We start from the raw sequence: 22,238 nt of genomic DNA on the forward strand, positions 1-22,238 counted from the left end.
AGGAAGCACTGGATGTTCAGAGAGAATGCAATTATCAGATGATAGCCCGAATATTAATCTACCAAACCCCTTCAGATGCAAGAATGCAGATGTGGGCTCCTGGGTGGCTCAGTCAGTCAAGCATCCAACTCTTCATTTCAGTTTGCATCTTGATCTCAGGGCTGTGAGTTCAAGCCTCGTGTTTTGGTTTTTTTTTAAACAGAAGCATTATATGTAACTTTTATTTTACACGTCCACAAATGCTTGTACAACATATAGTGACTACTTCTAACGTTTATAGGATTTTTTCCATAGCACAAAAAAGAAAGGTTAGTGACACACAGGTGTGCTACAGTGATGCTGGGTGGAGCCCTCAGGAGCCCACTTTGCAGAGGAGTGTTGTTGTTGTTGGGTGGTGCTGAGTGTTGTTGACATTTGGGTCCTGAGCACCTGCTGGGAGGTGCAGGCGATCCCACCAAAGCAAAGGGTGGGGTCTCTGTACCTCGGCCAGGCTGCTCATCTGCTACCTATCATAGGGGGGAGGGGACGACGATAGAAGAGGCTACTCCAGGACTGTCTTGGGCACAAGACTTAAAAAGAACACACACACACACATACACACACACACACACATACATATAATAAAAAGTATGAATAGGACTGTAGAGGCCTGAGCCCTATGTCTTGAAAAACAACACTGTGCAAAACAGGGTTGCTGGCACATAGGCAAACAACCACTAAATGGCCAAGAAAGATGTATCAGCACTGAAGATAACTGGAGCCATGTTCCAGGTAGAATGGACACTAGCTTCCTATTCCCAGGAAAGTATGCCTACCTTGCCCACCTTCTCCTCCATGCCATATCACTAAGCCACAATGTTAACTTTAACATTTTCCTCCACCCAAAAAGGAAGGGATAGCTGTACTGACTTAAATGAAACAGGCGGCCCAGACCAACTTCCGCCCAGGGGGTGAATACAAAATATTCATAATAAAATTTAAGATACCTGAACATTTTTTAAACATGCTCGTCTGTCATTTAAAGACGTATGTCTCCCCATCTATTTCAATTTTTGAATGCAGAAGGAATTGCATGAATGTAAGTCTATATACATCTTCTTTTTCCTACTTCTCCTTCCAAGGACGTACATGCACATAATCTCAGCAGAATCTCTGTTGTACCAATTTCACAAGAGCTTCCATCATGTAACTTGACAGCCAGTAATAACAGAGTTCCATTTAACCGCTCTAATACTTCTGCAAATCAGTAGCATATCCACTTTACCAACACCACTAGAAAATCCCCTTACTTTACTAGGTCTTTTGCACTATTTTTCTTAACCCATATTGCAATATATATGACACAGCATACCACAAAGCTTGATTTGACAGTTCAAGAAACATTTCTTGGGGAATTATTACGTATAAAGCACCTTGTTAGGCATTTAGACAACTACTATTTTATTTATATGCACAACAATTACGTATTATAAGCATTAAACCCCTGACCTTTCAGATGCAAAAACTGATGTTGTTCAGAGAGTTTAAAGAACTTGCTCCAGGTTGCCTACCTAGTGACTTGCCCTGTGCTGTAGAGTTTGAAACCACGTGGGTTAGGCTTCACATCAATGTCTGTGATCTTCCTTCAATACAACACAGCCTATTTTCATTTACTTTGGAATAAAATGTGAGGGGAAGCCAGGAAAACAGGAGGTGGGGGACCTCAAATTCCAAGCAGGAGGCTATGAGATGCTAGACTGGTGGTTCAATGATTAATTTCTATGTAAAAGGATGGAAGACAGGGTCAAAGATAATTTCTGAGATTCCAAGTGAGGGGACTGGAGAAAAACAGGAGCGTGAACAGGAACAAGGATGCTTATTTGGAAAAGAAGAAAATGAGCTTCGTTGAGCAGATGCTGAATTTTGAGGAGTCAATAAGCATCGAAGAGGAACTAAATTTTAGGCAATCAGGAAAATGAGGACCTGTGTCCAAATGGCCCAAGAGGACAGAGGATATACTGGAGACACCTAGGACAAGGATCTGAGAGGGCAGATTTAAGAACCAAAGACTGAGCTGTGGGGAATTCCGGGATAAGGTGCAGAAAGAGAAAGAAACACCTGACAGGGGAATTAAAGAAGAAACAGAAAGACGTAGAAAAGCAAGCAGGAAAGCCTGTGACCAAATCAAGGAAGGACAATGCTGTGGTGTCAAATGCTGACAGGAAGCCAATCATTTGTCTACAGTACTAAGTGCTTGCTCTGCTCAAGAACCTGTTTTAAACTCTGAGAAAATATGTAATGTATATGAATCCTAAAACTTAACCCTTCACAAGATTAGGTGACATCTCTCTGAGCTCGTATCACCCATGTCCCATTTGAACATTGGTCATTTATTTTAAAAAACACCATAACTGCACATATTTCCTACTGGCAGGGGGAGGGGGTTCTCAAGACATAAGACAAAAATTTAGTGACTCTTATCAAATGAAGCGAAGCTTCCTATATGGATCCTCTTCTGTAAGGGGGGGGTGAAGGATGTCTGGCTTGTCCTAACAATTTTGTAAATAAGTATCTATGGATTTGGGGCACCACAGTCAAATGCTCAAAGACTGCCTCTGCCGAAGATTCCAGGCTGTTCTCTCCTCTTGGTACTGAGGTCACAACGGTCTTGCCTTGGGACTAACATATGGGAGGGAGGGCCCACTATTCCTAACAGCTCTTGCATGCAGCGATACAAACACAATTATTCAGTGTATCAGGAAAATCGTAAATGACTTTGAAATGGGCAAAATCACTGCTTGGGGTCTTGTCTGGTATACTCTTCTAGGTTATCCCTGCCTTTCATAATTTTTTATTTATTTTACAACTCTAATTTGTTGTATAAACTGAAAACGAGATAGTAATGAAAATAATTTTTGTGCATTGGAGCACAGATAAATTGTGATGACTACAGTGGAAGTGCAATTGATTGCGGCCCTCTTGCAACTCTTCATAAATTCATCTCAGCCAGCGTACTACTGTGTGTGGGTGCGTGTGTGCATGTGTGTGTGCATGCATCTGAATTCTCCTTAAACAGGCTATACATCTTACTGCTGCCTCCTTTGCTAATGAATGAATTATACACAATCTTTGATGGATGTTATATTTGTATGAGAGTCATGATTTTACCTTTTTTTTAAAAATTACTCTTTTACAGGTGATTATTTCAACTGTAGGGATGTAGCATTTCAACAATAAAATTTTGGTGCAGACAATTTAAAGACTCAGTTGCTTCAGACTTCGGGTCAAGGTCATTCCTTTCTTTATTATATAGTATTGAGCTCTCAAAACCTCTGAAAAAAATCCTCGCATCCCCTACAAAAGACTTCAATCCATAGAGAAAGGAGGTGGGGAAAAGGAAAAAAATTTTATAAGCAAATGTCACAAGATATTAATAATTGTCTGAATACTGGTGAATGACTAATAGACTGTACTTTGCAGTACTTAGGGTTTTTTTTTTCTCAAAATGTACTTTGCAAAAAAAAAGTACTTTGCAGTAGTTTTTTTTTTTCTCAAAAGAAACTGCATACTTTACTTGATAGTGAATAAATAATACTAAACATTTATCTATATTTTTAAAGTACTAAATAAAAAATAAATCAGCGTGGATGGCAGCTCTGTGTAACACACTTCAGTGTTTCTCGGGTTCTTCTGTCTTCCACTTCTATATCATTTTTCCCTTCAATACATCTAGTCCATACAAATTACTTGGTCACTGAATATAACACCATGAAGGGACATATTTTGTAACCTCATCCTTTTTTAGGCATGAGGTCAGTTTTTAAAGGAGTAGGAGTCAGTGGGTGATAAAAATTCCTCTAAATTAGTGTTTACAAACTGGTGTTCTGGAAAGCACCATTCTGGGAGACACTAATAGGCAGGCCTCACAAAGAATGGGGAAGAGTTCTGTGTTGCTTGCAGACACACAGTGCAGATTAATACAATACATGGCTCTGGTTTTTGTTTTTTGCTTTTTTGGATAAAAAAAAGCAAAAAAAAAAAAAAAGTATTCTATATCCAACAGAACACTTTTCCATAGAACTATACTCTGGGGAAACTGTTCTATTTATTCCTTAATTGATCCAATGGCATCGCTGAGGTCAGAAATAAATAACTTCTTTTTCCTCCTATGGAGTCTGGCAAGTGAGTTTTCTCCAAATCTATTATTCTCTGTTCGTGAACAGATGAACTAATAATCACTGAGCAGAAGGGGTCAATTTTCTTACGTTATTTTCACATTCCTTTCTGCTGTCGCTTGCCAAATGGAGTATCAGAAAACACTGCCTGATTTCATGAGGTTAAGGTAGATATGCTTAGATTAATAGATAACACAGTTCCACATGATCCAACTCTGAAAGTGACCCAAATCTTCTGGTTATTTTCTCACTGTTCAAAGAGATTATCTCATTCCATCTGTTCGGACAGTCCATCTGGTCTGAGCATGTAAAGGTGTTCCAAGAAATGGCACAAGATAAAAAAAAAAAAAATGCTTCACGGAATCAACTCTTCACAGCACAATTATACCCTTTGTTGCCTAAACACTCAATCCCTTGAATGCTTCAAGATAAAGCACCACAGAATATGTATTTATTCTTGACTTAACTTATCTACCTGGGAAAAGTGCTATTTAGGATTATTACTCATGCTGAAATTCTTGGCTACGTTATTTTATCAAGATTTCCTCTCCCTGAGCTCTCAGAGCACAAGCATTCCTGTCAGAAGTAGGATAAGATTTTAACATCATAATCTATAATTTTCCAGTTATTGTAGCATTTTTTTTCTTTTGAAAATGAAGCAATGCATTTAGATTAGAATTGGGAAGCTGAGAAAACCAATACTCTTGTGTCTCTTCTCTCAAAAGCAACTCTTAGGAAAACTTTTTTTACTTGCCCTGTTACTGTGATTGTCACTAACCAGCAAATAAGAACATCAAGAAAACCAAAGTGGAGTCCTGGTCTGGCCCCTATGGTTCCAGACTGCAGTCAAAACCTACTTGCCGGGATCCCTGGGTGGCGCAGCGGTTTAGCGCCTGTCTTTGGCCCAGGGCGCGATCCTGGAGACCTGGGATCGAATCCCACATCGGGCTCCCGGTGCATGGAGCCTGCTTCTCCCTCTGCCTGTGTCTCTGTCTCTCTCTCTCTCTCTCTCTGTGTGACTATCATAAATAAATAAAATTTAAAAAAAAAAAAAACCTACTTGCCTTTATAAAGCCCTAATTCCATGTGACCCTCAATTTAAGACACCAGGGACGAAAGTATAGAAGATGCTAACAAGACAGAAAATGCAGAATTCAATCAAGAAAGGACTGAAGATTAGGAAGTCAATTCTCTTATGCTCCAATTTCATGGGTCAAAGGCCTCAAGACTTGTTCTCATCTAATTTTATAAGAAAATTACTCAACTCATAGAAATTCAGTACCAAGCAAGAGTTTGTTTTTAGCCAACTAACAGGGTATACTATTTTAAGGGTAAGAGAGTGCATCAGATCTAAGGAGCCAAAATACAGAGCTCTTGGGCTATACATTGCAATCACTGGAAGTCTTTTTTTTTTTTTTTAAAGACTTTATTTATTAATTCATGAAAGACAGAGAGACAAAGGCAGAGGGAGAAGCAGGCTCCTCACAGGGAACCCAATGTGGGACTCGATCCCAAGATCCCAGGATCATGAGCTGAGCCAAAGACAGAGCCACCCAGGTACCCCTTCTTCTTCTTTATTTTTTAAATTATTTTATTTATTTATTTATTTATTTATTTATTTATTTATTTGACAGAGAGAAAGAGCATGAGCAGGGGGAGAAGTAGGGGAAGAAGGAGAAGCAGTCTCTGCCAAGCAAGGAGCCCAATGCAGGGTTCCATCCCAGGGCCCTAGGATCCTGACCTATGCTGAAGACAGATGCTTAACCTACTGAGCCTCCAGGCACCTCTGGGAATCTTTTCAATTAAGGATATCACGGTACTACAATTTTTCCTTCTTTCAAAGTATTACTGTACTTCAACTTTCAATATGCTTAAGTGCATTCTCATCTTTGAAAACTATTCCAAACATAAAGAAATGAGAACTAAATAAGATACTAAGAAATGCAGAAGAATGAAAGATCAAAATTAACTTTAACTAATAGGGAGTACCCAAAGAAGGCCAAAATAATAGAAAAATGGAGGAAGGGGCAATATGGAAGAAGACAATGACTAAAATTTTTCTAGGGTTGTTGAAAGACATGAATCCCCAGATTCAGGAGGCAAAACAAAGTTTAAGCTGGGTAAATCAAAATTATATACACCTATACATACCACAGCAAAACATATAGAGCAAGAAGATAAAAAAGAAGGTATGGGAGGAAATCAAAAGGAAGAGCATGGAAAATTCTGCACAAGGCTAACACGTTTAGACTAGCAAAGGATTTCTCCACAGCAAAACAGAGGCTGGAAAACATACTATCTTTGAAATACAATAGAAAAGAACTGCAACTGAAATTTTTATACTAATACAACCTAAATTTTATTCTTAGAATTAAACCTTCTTTCAAGTATGAAGAGAAAGGGCATTTCAGAAAAAGACTGTATTTACCACAAGCACACAATCATGGAATGGACTTCTTAAGAATGCATGTTATAAAGGAGATTCACCTAAAAAGAATGATGTGAAAAAGCAGAGAATCTGGTAAAAATAAATGTGGGTAGGTACAAATAATCATCAGTTGACTCAAATCAAGGTAAAAAGTAAGATGGACCTAAAATTTTGAATAAAAATAATATATGTTTGCAGAGGGGTGCTTGCAATAAAGCTTTCTATAAACATTATTACTTTGGGGAGAATGGGAGAGGTATCTTTACCTTTAGAACTTCGGGCTTTTGCAAGTCAAATATTCATAATAGCAACTTACATAGTATAAAGATATAATGACTAACCTCTAAACCAGAGGAAGATAGAAATTAGAATAAATAAAACTCAGAATATACAATAGAAGGTAGGAAAGGGTAGGGGAAAAAAGGCAATAATAATCTTGGTTAAAAAAATATAAGAAGAAAAATATAAATCCAAATACATACATAGAAAAACTAAGGTTGAAAGGTTGAAAGTGAAAAGATATGTGTGAGCAAAAGCCACTAAAAGAAAGCTAAGATAAAAGTATTAATTTCATATACAGTAGACTGTAAGTCAGAAAAAGTATTTTAGGGATAAAGTCAATCACTTTACAATGATAAAACCTGAAGTTTGAAAGAAAGACATACAATTTTGAACTTGGGCTCAAAATACCTGGTCTATAACTTGGCCTTAAAATACATACATTAAGAATTGATGAAATTGCAGGGATAAAAGCAAACCCACAATCATCCTACTTTGCTCAAAGTGCAACTGTCAGTAACATATATTAAGCAGCCAAAAACTGTGTCAAGGTAAATAAGATGTGAGCCCCCAGATTAAAAAGTTATATTTAATGGATTCACTGGAACCCACATACAACACTTGAAAAGAACAAACATTCTTTTCAGGCACACATGGAATATTTACAAAATTAACTATGCATAGGCTATAAAGTAAATCTCAAACAATGTAAAGAATCAACATCAAACAAGATATTCTCCAAATGCATGGCACTAACATTAAAAAATCAGTTTTAAAAGGTAACTTTTTAAAATCTACTCTATAGCAAATTCATGAGTCAAAGAAGTCATGCTGAAGATTAGAGAAGTTTCAAGAGTAATATTAAAAATACCACACAGCACAAATTTTAGGAATAAGCTAGAGCACCACATACAGGGAAATCACAACTTTAAATGCTCCTTTAAAAAGAAAAAATAGTATAAATAAATAAATAAATAAATAAGATTAATGAACTCCTTAACCCAAACTCCAGAAATTATAAAAAGAATAAACATATAAGAAAATACGAATGCCTAGGTGGCTCAGTGGTTGGGCACCTGCCTTCAGCTCAGGGCATGACCCAAGGGTCCCGGGATCGAGTTCTGCATCGGGCTCCCTGCATGGAGCCTGCTTCTCCCTCTGCCTGTGTCTCTGCCTCTTTCTTTCTGTGTCTCTCATGAATAAATAAATAAAACCTTAAAAAAAAGAGAATAAACATATAGAAAATAGATGGAAATTTGATAGATAAAAATCAGGAACTAATGAAATAGAAGATAACAACCTAAAAAAGTTGGTCACTAAAATTAAAAACTGATCTAACAAAAAAGTACACAACAAAACAGACAAACTTCTAAAAACATAAATATAATAAATAAATAAATGAGTAAATAAATAAAAACATAAATACAGGAAAACACAAATTCACAGTATTAGGAATTAGAAAGACAAACCAACTATAGTAGAAATTTTTGAAATTACAAAAGTGCTCCCTTATTTAAATATTTAGGTTGGTCTCCTGGACAATTCTCTAACAACTATTTTTAAGACTACTAAACTGTCCTATGGGGCAAGGAATGCCATCCAGCACTGTTCGTGTTAGACAAGGTAACAAAGGTGGGAATGCCAGGCAAACTACAAATGCCATAGAAATAAATTTCACTAATTTCTATTACTCTTATTTATGAACCAATGCGCCTGGGGGATCACTTTCCTGTCTCCTATCTAAAGTAAAGGGTTGATGAAGGACCCAAATACGAAGGTGGACCAGCTAAATCCTACTTGGCTATTAAGAAGTGATGATGATGATGATGATGGTAATGAAGATTATTCCAAAAATCCACACCCTCCTCGTTGTGTATATGCTCCTTTTCTCTTTCCCTCTTTTTGAGGACAGTACTTGTTAGAAGACTTGGCAAACTGCAGTGCTCTTAGAGGAAATAGAGTAAGTTGATTATTGACGAAATGGTGAAGTTTCAAAGGGTCTTTTATCTGTCTAGCTAGAAAAATAAATATAATTTGCATCTTGCTCATTGGGGCTCGCAGAAAACACTCTGAGAATTACATCTATATAATCAATTAGGGGTAGGTATTTACCCCGTTTTTGGAGGAAAGGTCTGCAGCACAAAGATCTTAAGAACTCTATTAAGATCAGAAGCAGAACTGAAAACAAAACCAACACACTCTGACAGGGCTGTAGCCATCAAAGCCATAATGTCCCTTTTGTGTCTCTCTTTTCCTCTGTTTAACACAAACACTGATCTAAAACAACATCTGTGATCAGGTGACATGTATAATGGAAAAATCCTCTTTGGAAGTCTTGCCAAGTATGAACTACACTAAAAGGAATGGAATCTGGTAAGAAATACCCTACTATTAACTCATTCACATTTAATAAAACCCATCAGCTTCCAATGCCAATGTACATAATTTTATGGGTATGGCAAATTATAAATATATTACAATTTTTAGGGACCACTGTGTCCAGACCTTGAAAACAATTGCCCAGTGAGCACACTAGAAAGGACGAGGCTTAGCCCACACACTGCTGCTCGCACGACTGATGACCCCAGTGGCCACCACTTCCAACTGTAGCGCTCTACAAAACATGTTTTCAAATTTTAAGATGATGCTTCCAAATTCCAACATGGTTCTCTGCGTCTTGGTAGCTTCCTGCCGATCTGTCGTTTCATCAAACACAACCTATCTACCAAAGGCCAGTTCTGAAATAACTCATTTTCCCTTTGAAAATAAAATAAGATCATCATAAAAGGATTTGTGATGTTAAGTTTGTCTCGAAATGAACAAAATTCCTCCCCTTTTCCGGTGTAGAAAGACACCATCAAGTTTCTCAGTTTCTAGAAAGAATAAATGCCATCTTACAATCGAGACCTTCTTCGGAAATGTCAGTGCAAGGAGAGGTGCATTTCTTAGGGAAAAGATTAAAATTCTTAGAAACAAAGAAAATTAATTTTTAGTTCACAGTAAGTTTGTAAAATCTGTGCTTTCTGAGGCAACCCTAGTGTGCAAGATGCTTTTTCCAATCCTTCAGATAGCAAGATATTCTTAGGATTAAGGATTATTGGGGCACCTGGGTGGCTCAGTAGTTGAACATCTGGCTTCCGCCCAGGGCGTGACCCCAGAGTCCCGCGATCGAGTCCCACATCGGGCTCCCTGCATGGAGCCTGCTTCTCCCTCTGCCTGTGTCTCTGCCTCTCTCTGTGTGTCTCTCATGAATAAATAAATAAAGTCTTCTAAAAAAAAGAGGATTAAAGATTATTTCTCAGGATGACCTCCCCAAAGGAATGTGGGGATACAGGTTACATGGCCATCAGGAAGTTAGCTCTTTCTGCACATTGTTTAGCAGCCAAAAAGGATGCCAAGCTTCAGAAAACGCATCCAAACCAGATTCCTTTTATGGCGTGATAACATTTTGTTCAAGAGGCTGCCCTTTTCTTTATAGGCCATGCCTCAGAAACTACTCCTCGGTTGACTGGTAGAGATAGGGACTACTGCTTCTTCTTCTTCTTTTTTTTAAGATTTTATTTATTTATTCTACAAAGAGAGTGGTGGAGGGAGGGAGCAGAGGGAGAGGGAGAGGAAGAGGACTCAGCACTGAGTGCGGAGCCGGATGCAGGGCTCGACCTCAGGATCCTGGCTTCATGACCTGAGCCCAAAGCCAGAGTCAGAAGCTTAATCCAGTGAAACACCCAGGCACCCCAGGGGCTTTTCCTTTTTCTTCTTCTTCTTCTCCTTCTTCTTCTTTTTTAAGGTTTTATTTATTTATTCATGAGATACACAGAGAGAGAAGCAGAGACACAGGCAGAGGGAGAAGCAGGCTCCATGCAGGGAGCCGACATGGGACTCAATCCTGGGACCCCAGGGTCACAACCTGAGCCCAAGGCAGACACTCAACCCCTGAGCCCCCCAGTCGCCCCCCCCCAGGGGCTTCTAATAAAGAAACCAGCTGCTGCTCTGTGTGTTTCACCCTCAGAAAGGAAAACCACTCACCAAGAGTTCTGGAAGCAATAGGATCAAATGCTGTTAAGAACTTTCATTTTTTGGCAGCTTCCATTCCTGAATGCCTCTGAGACACACTTTCAAGCTAAAGTCCCTATGCTTAGATTCACAGCACCTCGATGGCTGCCAAGAGTTTTGCTGCTTTGGGTTGTTCTATTTTCCTAAGGTACATTTTCTTCATGGGTCTCATCAACAACAACCTCTCCAGCACCTTAAAATAGATTTTAAACTTTGTAAGGCTTTCCTGTGTAGCTGAGGTTCAAAGTGTTTGTTCCTATATAGGCACAGGTCATGCTTCATCATTTTTATTGTTCTTGGCCACGTTTCTGGGATTAAGACACTTTATAACAGGAAGAAACACAGTGGCACCCAAACTAAGCTAACATAACCTTTTGTTGTGAACACCAAGAAGCAAAGATTAAAAGCCCAGAGCCTCCAAACACAGGCTACATAAACAGCAATAAATTAATGTTTTCCACGAATCTGACATTTCTATCACATGGGAATATGCTGAAGTGTATTTCACCGTGAGGAGTTTTATTTTGCATGTGCTCATTAGACCCATCTCTGGTCTGAGACAGGAACTGGATTTCTGGAACTGAGCAGCCCTCTGACATTTCAAGATATCATCTCTGAGACATCCTGTCAACCAAGAGGCTGTGTAGGCAGTGGCATATCACCACCAGCACCAGCACCCTCATCATCTTCACTGTCATCATCATCACCACGACCATCAAATATTTATGGGTGTCCATTCCTACTCCATACATCTCGGAGGGGGTCATCCATTCTGAACGTTTCCCATCAATTCAAAGTAGCTTCACACGGCATCTCTCCTCCTTTGAAACACACAAAACTAGTGATGTCTACGTGTGATTTATTAAAAAAGAGAGAAGATTAAAAATTGCATTCAGACCATGTTTGAGTAGAGAAACATGAAATCTGTGAAAATTTGAAAAGCAGCTTCCCTGCACTACTTTATCTAGGGGCTCTTGATTCGTAGTTAACAGAAATAAAAGGAAAACCCCTCAGCACCACAGAAGAGCCAAAGTATTTCAGGTACTTCTTTATAAAACCTAAGGAACTTGCCTATTTGTTAAAGCCATCTCAGAACATGCTAGATTGTTCTAGCTAGACCTCAAGTGTACACCTAAAAGCAATTTACAGCTTTTCTTTACCTTTTTGAAACTTATACAGAGTTCTCTGATACATCTACATTGGTGATCATGTCATGATTTGATTCTATATTAGTCTTGAATATAAGCTTCTTTCTTTGGCATAATACCCCCTTTATCATAGAAAAAAAAACCTGCACTGAAGACAACTCAGTAGGTCTACAACGCAGTAGGTCTGCAGCACCCCGAGTCCTTGGCTTCCTTTTCAAGTAAACGGATTGGCAGGCTCTCCGCCAAAGGCTAAAGTTACCTGGAGCCCACCAGGCCTCCTCACCACACCCAAGAAGACATCGATCTTACTGCATTGACTTAATTTTCCAGAGGGGCAGAAAAGACCTGAAAAGGCCATGACACCCGATCCTGGATGTCGTTGAGGGGACATGTATCATGAGCACACATAAGCACAATATTCTAAACGTTTTCCTGGTCACCAGTTTGAGGGTGGCTGGGAGTCGGGTAGGAGTCTGAGGGCAGGAAGCACTCACACAGGCCCCACTATCACGCGGGTGATATTACTCAGCATCTTAAAGAGTCAACAATTCATTAGATGCCACTGGTATTTTCCAGACATACTTGCATATCTGCACATAAAGAGAGGGGGACAGTCATCTTCTGTTGTACAAGCTACAATAAATCCTTTAGGCAAACATTCCAATCCCAATCACTACCAAACAGAGAAATAACTCCCTTCCAGGGGTCCGATTCTCAGAAGAAGTCTCCCACTGAACCAAATAAATGAGGAGTTAGAGGCTTTCCAATTGAACAAGGTGACCATCTTCCTGGTTACTTTATTTTTTTTTAAAGATTTTATTTATTTCTTCATGAAAGACACAGAGAGAGAGAGAGGCAGAGACACAGGCAGAGGGAGAAGCAGGCTCCACGCAGGGAGCCCGACGTGGGACTTGATCCTGGGTCTCCAGGATCACACCCTGGGCTGAAGGCAGGCACTAAACCGCTGAGCCACTGGGGCTGCCCTCTTTCTGGTTACTTTAAAGCTTGCCCTATGTTACTACTTTATGTTACACATTTAGTGAAGCAAACTTAAAAGAGGTATCAAAAATAATTACATATACATATATATATACATGTACACATATATAATACATGTATCATATGTTATATATCATGTGTATATATATATTATGTATATATATGTAGTACGTGGCTTTCGGAGAGTTTAGAGGCTGTACATACATTTCTCTTTTCTTTTTTTTTCCAGAGGGAGGGAGAGCGAGAGCCTGGGTGCGCACACGAGCACATGTGAGAGTGCAGTGGGGAGGGGCAGGGGCAGAGGGAGAGGGAGACTCTCAAGCAGGCTCCCTGCTAAGCCCAGAGCTCAACACAGGGCTTATCCCAGGACTCTGAGATCATGACCTGAACTGAAATCAAGAGGCAGATGCCTAACCAACTGAGCCACCCAAGTGCCCCAAAGATATACCTGCATTTTTCATATACCCTGATATAACGAATGCCCCTGAAAAGTAAGAGATATACTTTTTCCTCATTTTCTCCATGTAATCAATTCCTTTAGAGAGTCAGGATTCAACACTATAGAATATGTTTTAAAGCACAGTAATATTAGAGTTGCGATGTGAACAAAAAAATCTACACAAAATAAAAACCATCTATATAAAAGGGAGAAAAGACCGAGGCAAACAATAAATTAGACAGAAACCAGTGTTTAAAGAGTTGGGTAGTCAACAGTCCCTATATCTCTTTCTTCTTCCTATAGCCCAGGAATTCACCACACAACGGTTTACAATATGCCCACACAGTTCCTCTTCGGCATCATCAATCTTAACGACTCTCCCCGTTCTTGCCTCGAAGGATCCTGGGACCCACACTTCAATATGTCCTTTCTACCAACTGAAGATAGAGGTATTATCTACTCTCCATGAAGCTCAACATGAAAACCATCACAGCAAAACCAATTGTACTAGTGCTTTTAAACCATAATATAAACTTTAAGATAAGATTATCTCAACATTTGTAGAATTTTATTGTGTATATCATCCCAGAAGAGATATGTCATCTATACCCAAAAGTTTCTCACTGTGGATAGACTTTGTGTGACAACGTTAAATCTCCTTACTTGTTGTATGCAGGAGTACTGGAGGTGAAAATGTCACAGCAGGATAAGACCTGCGGAAGTGAAGTAAAGTAAACACCGACTGCATAGGCTCTTGGGATAGTTCCTCTATGCAGGTTGGAATTACAGGGCAGAGGTCTCAGGGAAATAGTGAACCAAATCCTATAACACCACTACGTTGACTCCATCAGGCAATTCCAAAGTAATGAACATTATGCTATTGCAGAAAGAGTTTAGAATTGTCTTATTCAAGAAAATTCAACAATGGTCAGATGTACTGGAAACCCAGAGAACTGAAAGTTAGCTATGTAAGTGTCTAGATTATGCTAATAGTAATTCACACTTTAAAATGTAAGTAAAGGCCACTTAAAAACGTGACTAGGATTTTTTTCTCACTCCCAAGGAGGATATGCACACCTAATAAAATGCGGCAGAAACCCATTTTTGACTGCAAAGAAAGCAAGAGAGGACCTCTCAGTGGCTGACTAAAACAAACAAACAAAAATCTAAAAAATAATCGACATTATCTACCATAAGTTAATGCTCATCTTTTTCACTGGCAATTTTGCACTTTCAAGTTTGGCATGTGGCAGCCCTGGTGACTCAGGGGTTTAGCGCCGCCTTTGGCCCAGGGCGTGATCCTAGAGACCCAGGATCGAGTCCCACGTCGGGCTCCCTGCATGGAGCCTGCTTCTCCCTCTGCCTGTCTCTCTGCCTCTCTCTCTCTCTCTCTGTCTCTCATGAATAAATAAATAAAGTCTTAAAAAAAATAAAGTTTGGCATGTTTGTTACACAGCACAAGCCTTGCTAATCAGGTGCTGCTCTTGACACACCAAAGTAATGCCACTGACATGAGCAGAGGCTCTGCTCAGGCTTGAACTTTGGCACCTTGCTTTCATAGTAGAGATAGATTTGATGTAACAGTTCCTATCTCTCTCCTGACATCCTGTGCGAGTCAAGGATTTAGGAGACAAGGAACCAAAATCTGGCCAGAGCAGTTGACAGTCACAGCACAAAGTCTAAAACCTAGGCCTTATAATAATAGCTGATTTCCTTAACTCCAGGGCTACTCAGGGGCATGAGTATGTTACATGATGCTGTGCATAATCAGAGAATCAATACAGACCACTGACCTGCCCTCAGCAAAGGCTGACCTAATTGAATGGGGTTACAAAAACAGCAAACTTCATACCTTTCTGGAGTTGCTCAGCGCTCTAGAACTCTCTCACGTGGCCTAAAGGGAACAGGCTCAGACTGCACTAAGTAGCAAATCCAATGGTCCAAAAGCCCCCAAAGGCCAGCAAGGCTCCAATTTGTCAGAGCCCCGAAGTTCTTTTTTCACTTCCTTTAGCCCTCCTCCTCCAAAAACTACATCAATACCTGAAGACAATATACCACACACCAAAGAGACAAAAAGTATAAATGATGCCATATAAATTACTGTAACAACAACAAAAAAAAAACTAAACAAAAATACCTTGTCATATTGACATTCAGAGAAGTCAGGCATCAAAAACTATATTAATGGCACTACAAATTTATCATGGAAGGTAGTTCTTAAATAATCTTTGTGCGGTTAGCTTCAAAAAGTGGTCAGAAATTGCAAAGAGAGGAAACAAACACCCTGATAGAAATGAAAGCACAATGATTTAGGGTTGTTTTTTTTTCCACTGAATTTGATTACAATCTGTATAGTCAACCTACCTCAAGTTTAAGTAAGTCAGCATCTGCAGATTAATGATGGTCTCAGGAATGACTCTGATGCAATTATGGTACAGATTAAGAATTTCCAGTGATACGAAATGGCACAATTCCATTGGGACTTCGACCAGTCTGTTTTTAGATAAATCTATGAGAGAAAAGGAAAGAATATTTTGTCAATAACTCTTCAACATAATCCAATGCAATTATCAACTATCGGTACTTTTTTTCTTAACATGTTTTAAAATAAACATAATCTAAATTAGGATCAGCATTTTCATTTTTTGTAGCTGTTACTCCAGGGTTGATTTCCTCTTCCTGGCCTATTACCCCATTCCTTTGTAAAAGCAAAAATATTGCTGAAACAATTATCGCCAGATATAAGGGTGACTGAATCAATATTTATTTTCCATTCTATCTGAAAATTATTTCAACGTCATTGTCCCCAAGGCAAGCATGAAAATGTATCCTTTAATATCTCTGAATATGATCTTTACCATAATATTATTTAATTCAATTTTGCACTCATAACATATGTTGTCTCTTGGAATAGTATATCCTCTGCAAACACACACAGTAGATACTAAACAAATATTTTATCCACGGGGGATTACTGAGAACCTTACAATGTGTAAGACCGAGACAGATCAAATGTGTCTCTCTTAAGGACAGGCCGTGTGTCTGCCACATGACCAGCAATAAAACTGAGCTCTCTTCACCAAGTGTACCAAAGACCATGATAATGGTGGTCTACAGTGGGTGTAAACACACATCATGGTTTACAATATCACCATCTCAACAACAAAAATAAGGAACAGTCCTTAACATCTAAGTCTGGGAATGGTAGGCATAACTGTCAAATACCACAAAACACCAAATATAAGAAAAGAGCTACCACTCTCAAAAACAATAACATTATTGATCGTATCACCCTTCACCAGGAGGGACTCAATCAGTATGACCTGAAGATGTTTAGTAAATAACACGTCATATATACTTAGGGAATCAGACTCCATTAAAAACAAAAACAAAACAAAACAAAAAAACAGAGAGAGTTTACATAGGTCAATTCTATAATGAAATCGAAGTCGAAGGGCTACCCTCCTGACTACCCTTCTGAGAAATAAATACATAAATAAAGGAAAACAGGCCTAGATGGCTTCAGAAGTGAATTCTAAGCATGTTTAAAGGCACAATTCTGATAATATTTAAACAATTCTATATAAGGCAAAAGAAGGAAAATTCCTAAATACTTATTTAAACAATAAGGTATAATGGTGATAGCAACACCTAACAGAGAAAGTACACAAAAAATAAACTACTTATGAATCTCCCTTCTAAATACTAATGTTAAATCCTAAATTTAGAAATCAGCAAACAGAACTGAGCAGTACATAAAAAGATTAACATACTATGAGTAAGTGGGACTTATTCTAGGAATATAAGGATTTCGTATTATTTAAACAATTCACTGTGTAACTAGAGTAAAAGCAAAATAGTGTTTGATCACTTCCACAGATATTTAAAAGGTACTGGTAAAATACTGTATTTATTCTTTTTCAAAAACGACCTATTGAAGTATATCTTATATATCATAAAATTGACCTATTTTATGAGTACAATTCAGTGATCTCTAGCAATTTTACTAAATGGCACATCATCATCATAAATCAAAACATGGGTTTAGAATATTTATATTCATTCTTAATGTAATCACTCAATAAAGAATAGTTGGCTATTTCTTTATATAATTACAGACACACACACACGCATATGAGTGAGAGAGAATTCTTTTATTTACTGCTAAATCTCAAATGACTCGGAATAATATTACACCAGCAGAGTCAAAATAAGACATTACTAGCACTATTAATACTTACTATTGTTCACTAGATACTAGCCAATGACATGGATAAGGGGAAAAAAAAAAAGAACCAAAATTGGAAACAAAGAGAATAATCATCATTCGCAAATAATAAGTTTTCCCAGAAAACCCAAAAATATCAACAGAAAAACTATTTCAAAAAAAGTTACAAGGTAGAAAATGATGCTAAAAAAAAAAAGCCTACACACACACACACACACACACACACACACAGGCAAAATTATACAACATAAGAAACCTAACTTATTACAATAGCAAAAGTATAAAAATCTAGAAAAGCTTAAGAAATACGGAAAGTTTATATGAAGAAAACTTGGAAATGCTACTAAGCAATAAAAAAGAAAAGTTACAAAAGATATCCCATGACTGTAAATAAAAAGGACAACATTCAAAGGGTGTCAATTCTCTCTAAGCTTTGTGTGTATTAACGGAATGAACTCACGATCCAAAAACGACACTTCTAAGATATATATTTTTTTAATTTGCTGAGGTTACTATACAAGTTGACTTTAACGTTCATGTGGTAAAATAACACAAAAATTACAGGGTATCTCTCAAAACAAAAGGTGCTCTGAGGGCCACCCGCCCTCCTAGACACTAACAGCCACATCATAAGGCAGGACGATGGGCAGGTGAGAACAAGTCAGCAGAACAGATTACAAACAGGTCAAAGATACACATGGAAATCAAGTGTGCAGGAAAGATGACATTTCAAGTCAACAGGGAAAAGATGTAAGGTCACTAAGCAGTTTGAGAAAACTGGATAGCCATCTAAAACAAAGGATGACCTACGTCACCCCTTTACCTCAATAAATTCTAGAGGAATTAAATGATTAGCTTAGAATGGAGAAAGTCTTCCTATGAATGGCCTAACACCCGATTGATAAATTCGACACGTTACAACAAAATGTATGGCATTTTAAAGCAAACCAAAGCTCCACCAAAAACATAAATGACAATCGAGAAATGAGGGGCAGCTGGGAAGTCCTGCAATTCATAAACCCAATAGGCTAATTTTTTATACCTATAAAGAGCTTCTGCAGTCAGTGATAATAAGTCAGAAACCCAGAAAAAAAAGGACAGACAGACGGAAGGAAGGCAGGAAGGAAGGAAGGCGGGAGGGAGGGAGGGAGAGAGGAGGAAGGGAGAAAAAAGAAAAGAACAGATGGCTCACAGAAGAGGAAACACAAATGACTCTTAAACACATGAAAAAATGATCAACCTCACGTTAGAGCAATGCGAATCGCAGCTACGAGTAAGTATCAAAAAGCCTGATGACCACATTATAATGCTGAGGACGCGGTGATGTAAATGAAGAACACGTTAGCAAAACCGATCACAATTACAACATTTGCGTATTTCGTTCAACCTCGAAATCCTTCTCATCTAAACTCCTATGTGTGCAAATGACATAGTTTTTAGCCTGGTTTGAAAGAGCGAAAGCTAGAGAGCAAGTTAAATATCAGTGAAGTCTGGTTATATATCAATATGCTATTAATACATACATATAAATAAAACTAGACTTAAATCCATCAATAAATATTAACATAATATTAATATTTCAGGTGGCGGGATGTAATATTAAATATTATAGCCCATAATGCTGTGCTGCTGTTACTCCGTCATTAAAATGAATGAAGCAGCTTTCTATGCGCCGATCTGCTACGCTCTCCCAGACATATCACAGTTTTTTTTTAAAGCCTGGTACAGAACAGCATATATAGTATTTGTGGTTTTATTTTACTTTTTTGTATTTGGGGTTTCAAATGAATATTCACATAGCTGTAAATAGATACACAAATCTAAATGGATTATCTCTGGAAGCCGGAAAAAAAAAAACTAGTAGAAGTGGTTGTTTCTAAAAAGAGGGTTTCTTGCTGAGAGAATAGGAGTGGGAAGGAGATCCCACCACCATACACCCTGCTGCACCTTTAGAAGTGGGAATGCACTGCTCACTGGATTTTGCACATAGAAATGGATTCAGGGGATCCCCGGGTGGCTCAGCGGTTTGGCGTCTGCCTTTGGCCCAGGGCGCGATCCTGGGGTCCCGGGATCAAGTCCCACATCAGGCTCCCGGCATAGGTTTGCTTCTCCCTCCTCCTGTGTCTCTGCCTCTCTCTGTCTCTATATCTATCATAAATAAATAAATCTTAAAAAAAAAAAGAAATGGATTCAATATATATGTGCATGTATTCTCTATAGTATATAAACAAACACGTGTGTGTGTGTGTGTGTGTGTACATACAACTTTCTACCAACCTTCTTATTCTCTCTCTACACACAGAATTTTGTTGGACTTGAAAAGAGTTAAGAAGCCAAAGCAAGCTGTGAAGTCCCACGCTCTTAATTAAGGGAAAAACAAGCTTCTTTCATGAACGTTTAGAAACCTCAACAGAAAAAAATTCCACAAGTCTCCTGCATTCTTTCTTCCTGAAACCCTTTACGAGATATGGCAATCCTCATGTGCTACGATGCTGGAAATTTGCCCAGAAAACTTTTATGTGCTGCTTCCTTCAGGTTCAACTCAAAAGGAAAATTCTACTGAAGTTCCAGTTTATGTTCAAAACTTTACCTCTCCTGAGAACTGCTGCGAGGATTCCAGCAAGTGGAATGTTTCGATAACTGCTTTAATAATAATAATGTCTTTATTAGGTTCAGGGTCACTAATGCTTTAACAAAAAGGATATAGGAGTTTTCATAGAAATGCTCTCGTGTAAGTATGAACCTTTTCCAAGATCATGGGATATCAAGTCAATGACAGAAACCGCTCCAATCAGAGATGGAGATGTAAATCTATAACCAATAAATCTAAATCTATAACCACCTGCGATGTTTGACAAAGTTACTCAGTTTCCCAGGTCTCTGTTTCTGAAAAAAACATACACTCTAAAGTTAGAGTATATGCAACTGGGTAAATTCTAACATTCTTTTCAGATCGAAGATTTCTGTGAATCAATAAAAACTATTCAGAATTCAAGTATTCTCTGTCAGAAAGTATTCAGGATCCAAGTGATTTTGTTTCATCATAATTATAGCAGCAGTTGAATATCACAAAAAATTTATAATGTACAAACCGACAGATCATAAATACTGGCACGTCTTTTTTTTTTTCCTTTTTTTTTTTTTTACAAATTTGTCCTTTCATTGTAAAATCTATATACTTATCAAATAATCTAATTTTAAAAGTGCTCTGTTTTCAAACTTGGGGGAAAATGCAATGGTAGGAGAAAGAAATCATATAATAGCTTATAAATCAAGCTAATATTTAATTCTTGGCTAACCACTAATAGCATCATTATTAACAGTTGGCTTAAAAATGCTAGAATAATGATCTGATCGATGTATGCGTCTCATCTAGTCACCATACAGATGTCCTGTGCTCTTGCCCCATTTCAGAGTCTTCCTCCACAATCTCCAGATTTGAGGGGAGCTCCAGCACTTTTCCTTCTCTGTGGTTTCCTCCCTGGCAGGATCACTTTACACCCCAGGAGCAGAAGCGTCGTGCCCAAAGCTTAGAGCTTAGACCTTCTGGGGAGATAGATGGTTGTTAGTCCTGCCTGCTCAGAGAAGACCAAGTATACCTGGTAAAACCTAAATTGCCCTTGTTTTAATCTGTATCTTATATCTCCCCTTTAGTCCTTGTTTGTTTTTAAATATTTTATTTATTAGACACAGAGAGAGAGAGAGCAGGTGAGCATGAGTGGGGCAGGAGGGTGACAGAGGCAGAGGGAGAAGCAGACTCCCCACTGAACAGGGAGCCTAAGTCGGGGCTCGATTCCAGGACCTTGGGACCAGGACCTGAGCCCAAGGCAGAAGCTTAACCGACCGGGGCTCGATCTCATGACCCAAGATGAAGTCAAGAGTTGGACACCTAACCGAGCCCCCCAGGCGCCCCTTCAAGCCTTGGTTTTAACTTTTGCTGTTCTTTATGTGTCTTTTCAAGAATCCTTGCTCTGAAAGGACTCGGGCTATTCGTTATAAACCGAGTTACAAGGTGTAAGCAGCGGGCATCGGCCAGGCCTGAGCCTACGTTAGGAGCCACATGAACAGAGCTCCCTGTCCACTTTGTGAATGAGAATCTACCCAGGCAGCGTGCTCCCTATCATCCTGCACTCGTGTTCTAGTTTCCACATGAAAATCACAAAATCTGCACACAGCTCACACTCATTCAATGCCTATATAAAAACAGTTGCCTAGATCGACATCGCTCACATTCAAACAAAGCTGAAAAACAGACCAAAAAAAAAAAAAAAAAAAAAGAGCTTCCCTTTCTTATTTCAGTTCATTACCCATATGATGAATTATTATTGACTTATTTATCAACACTCACTCACTCCATGGTTTCTGAAGAAATGAAAAACACATAGGCTTACTTTTAAGGAGTTTATCATTTGAAAAGTGAGCTGAAGCAAACCCAGAATGAACTAACAGGTAAGATGTTCTTCTCATTGTGCTGAAGAGGGGGAAAAGGTGCATATAAAGAGCTAAAAGC

At 38.6% G+C, this 22,238-nt stretch overlaps 1 protein-coding gene across 6 annotated transcripts in view; it reads right to left on the bottom strand.

Moving 5' to 3' along the window:
- LRCH1 (leucine rich repeats and calponin homology domain containing 1) overlaps window positions 1-22,238 on the bottom strand; it is a 200,844-nt gene that overhangs the window by 88,859 nt on the left and 89,747 nt on the right. For all 6 annotated transcript variants that reach the window (XM_026017282.2, XM_026017280.2, XM_026017279.2 and 3 more), the window contains exon 2: window positions 15,865-16,009. In XM_026017282.2, the coding sequence (XP_025873067.1) occupies window positions 15,865-16,009 (145 nt within the window). The remainder of the gene's footprint in view (window positions 1-15,864; window positions 16,010-22,238) is intronic.

Source organism: Vulpes vulpes, chromosome 6 (assembly GCF_048418805.1).
Source record: "Vulpes vulpes isolate BD-2025 chromosome 6, VulVul3, whole genome shotgun sequence".
Taxonomy (NCBI): Eukaryota; Metazoa; Chordata; class Mammalia; order Carnivora; family Canidae; genus Vulpes; species Vulpes vulpes.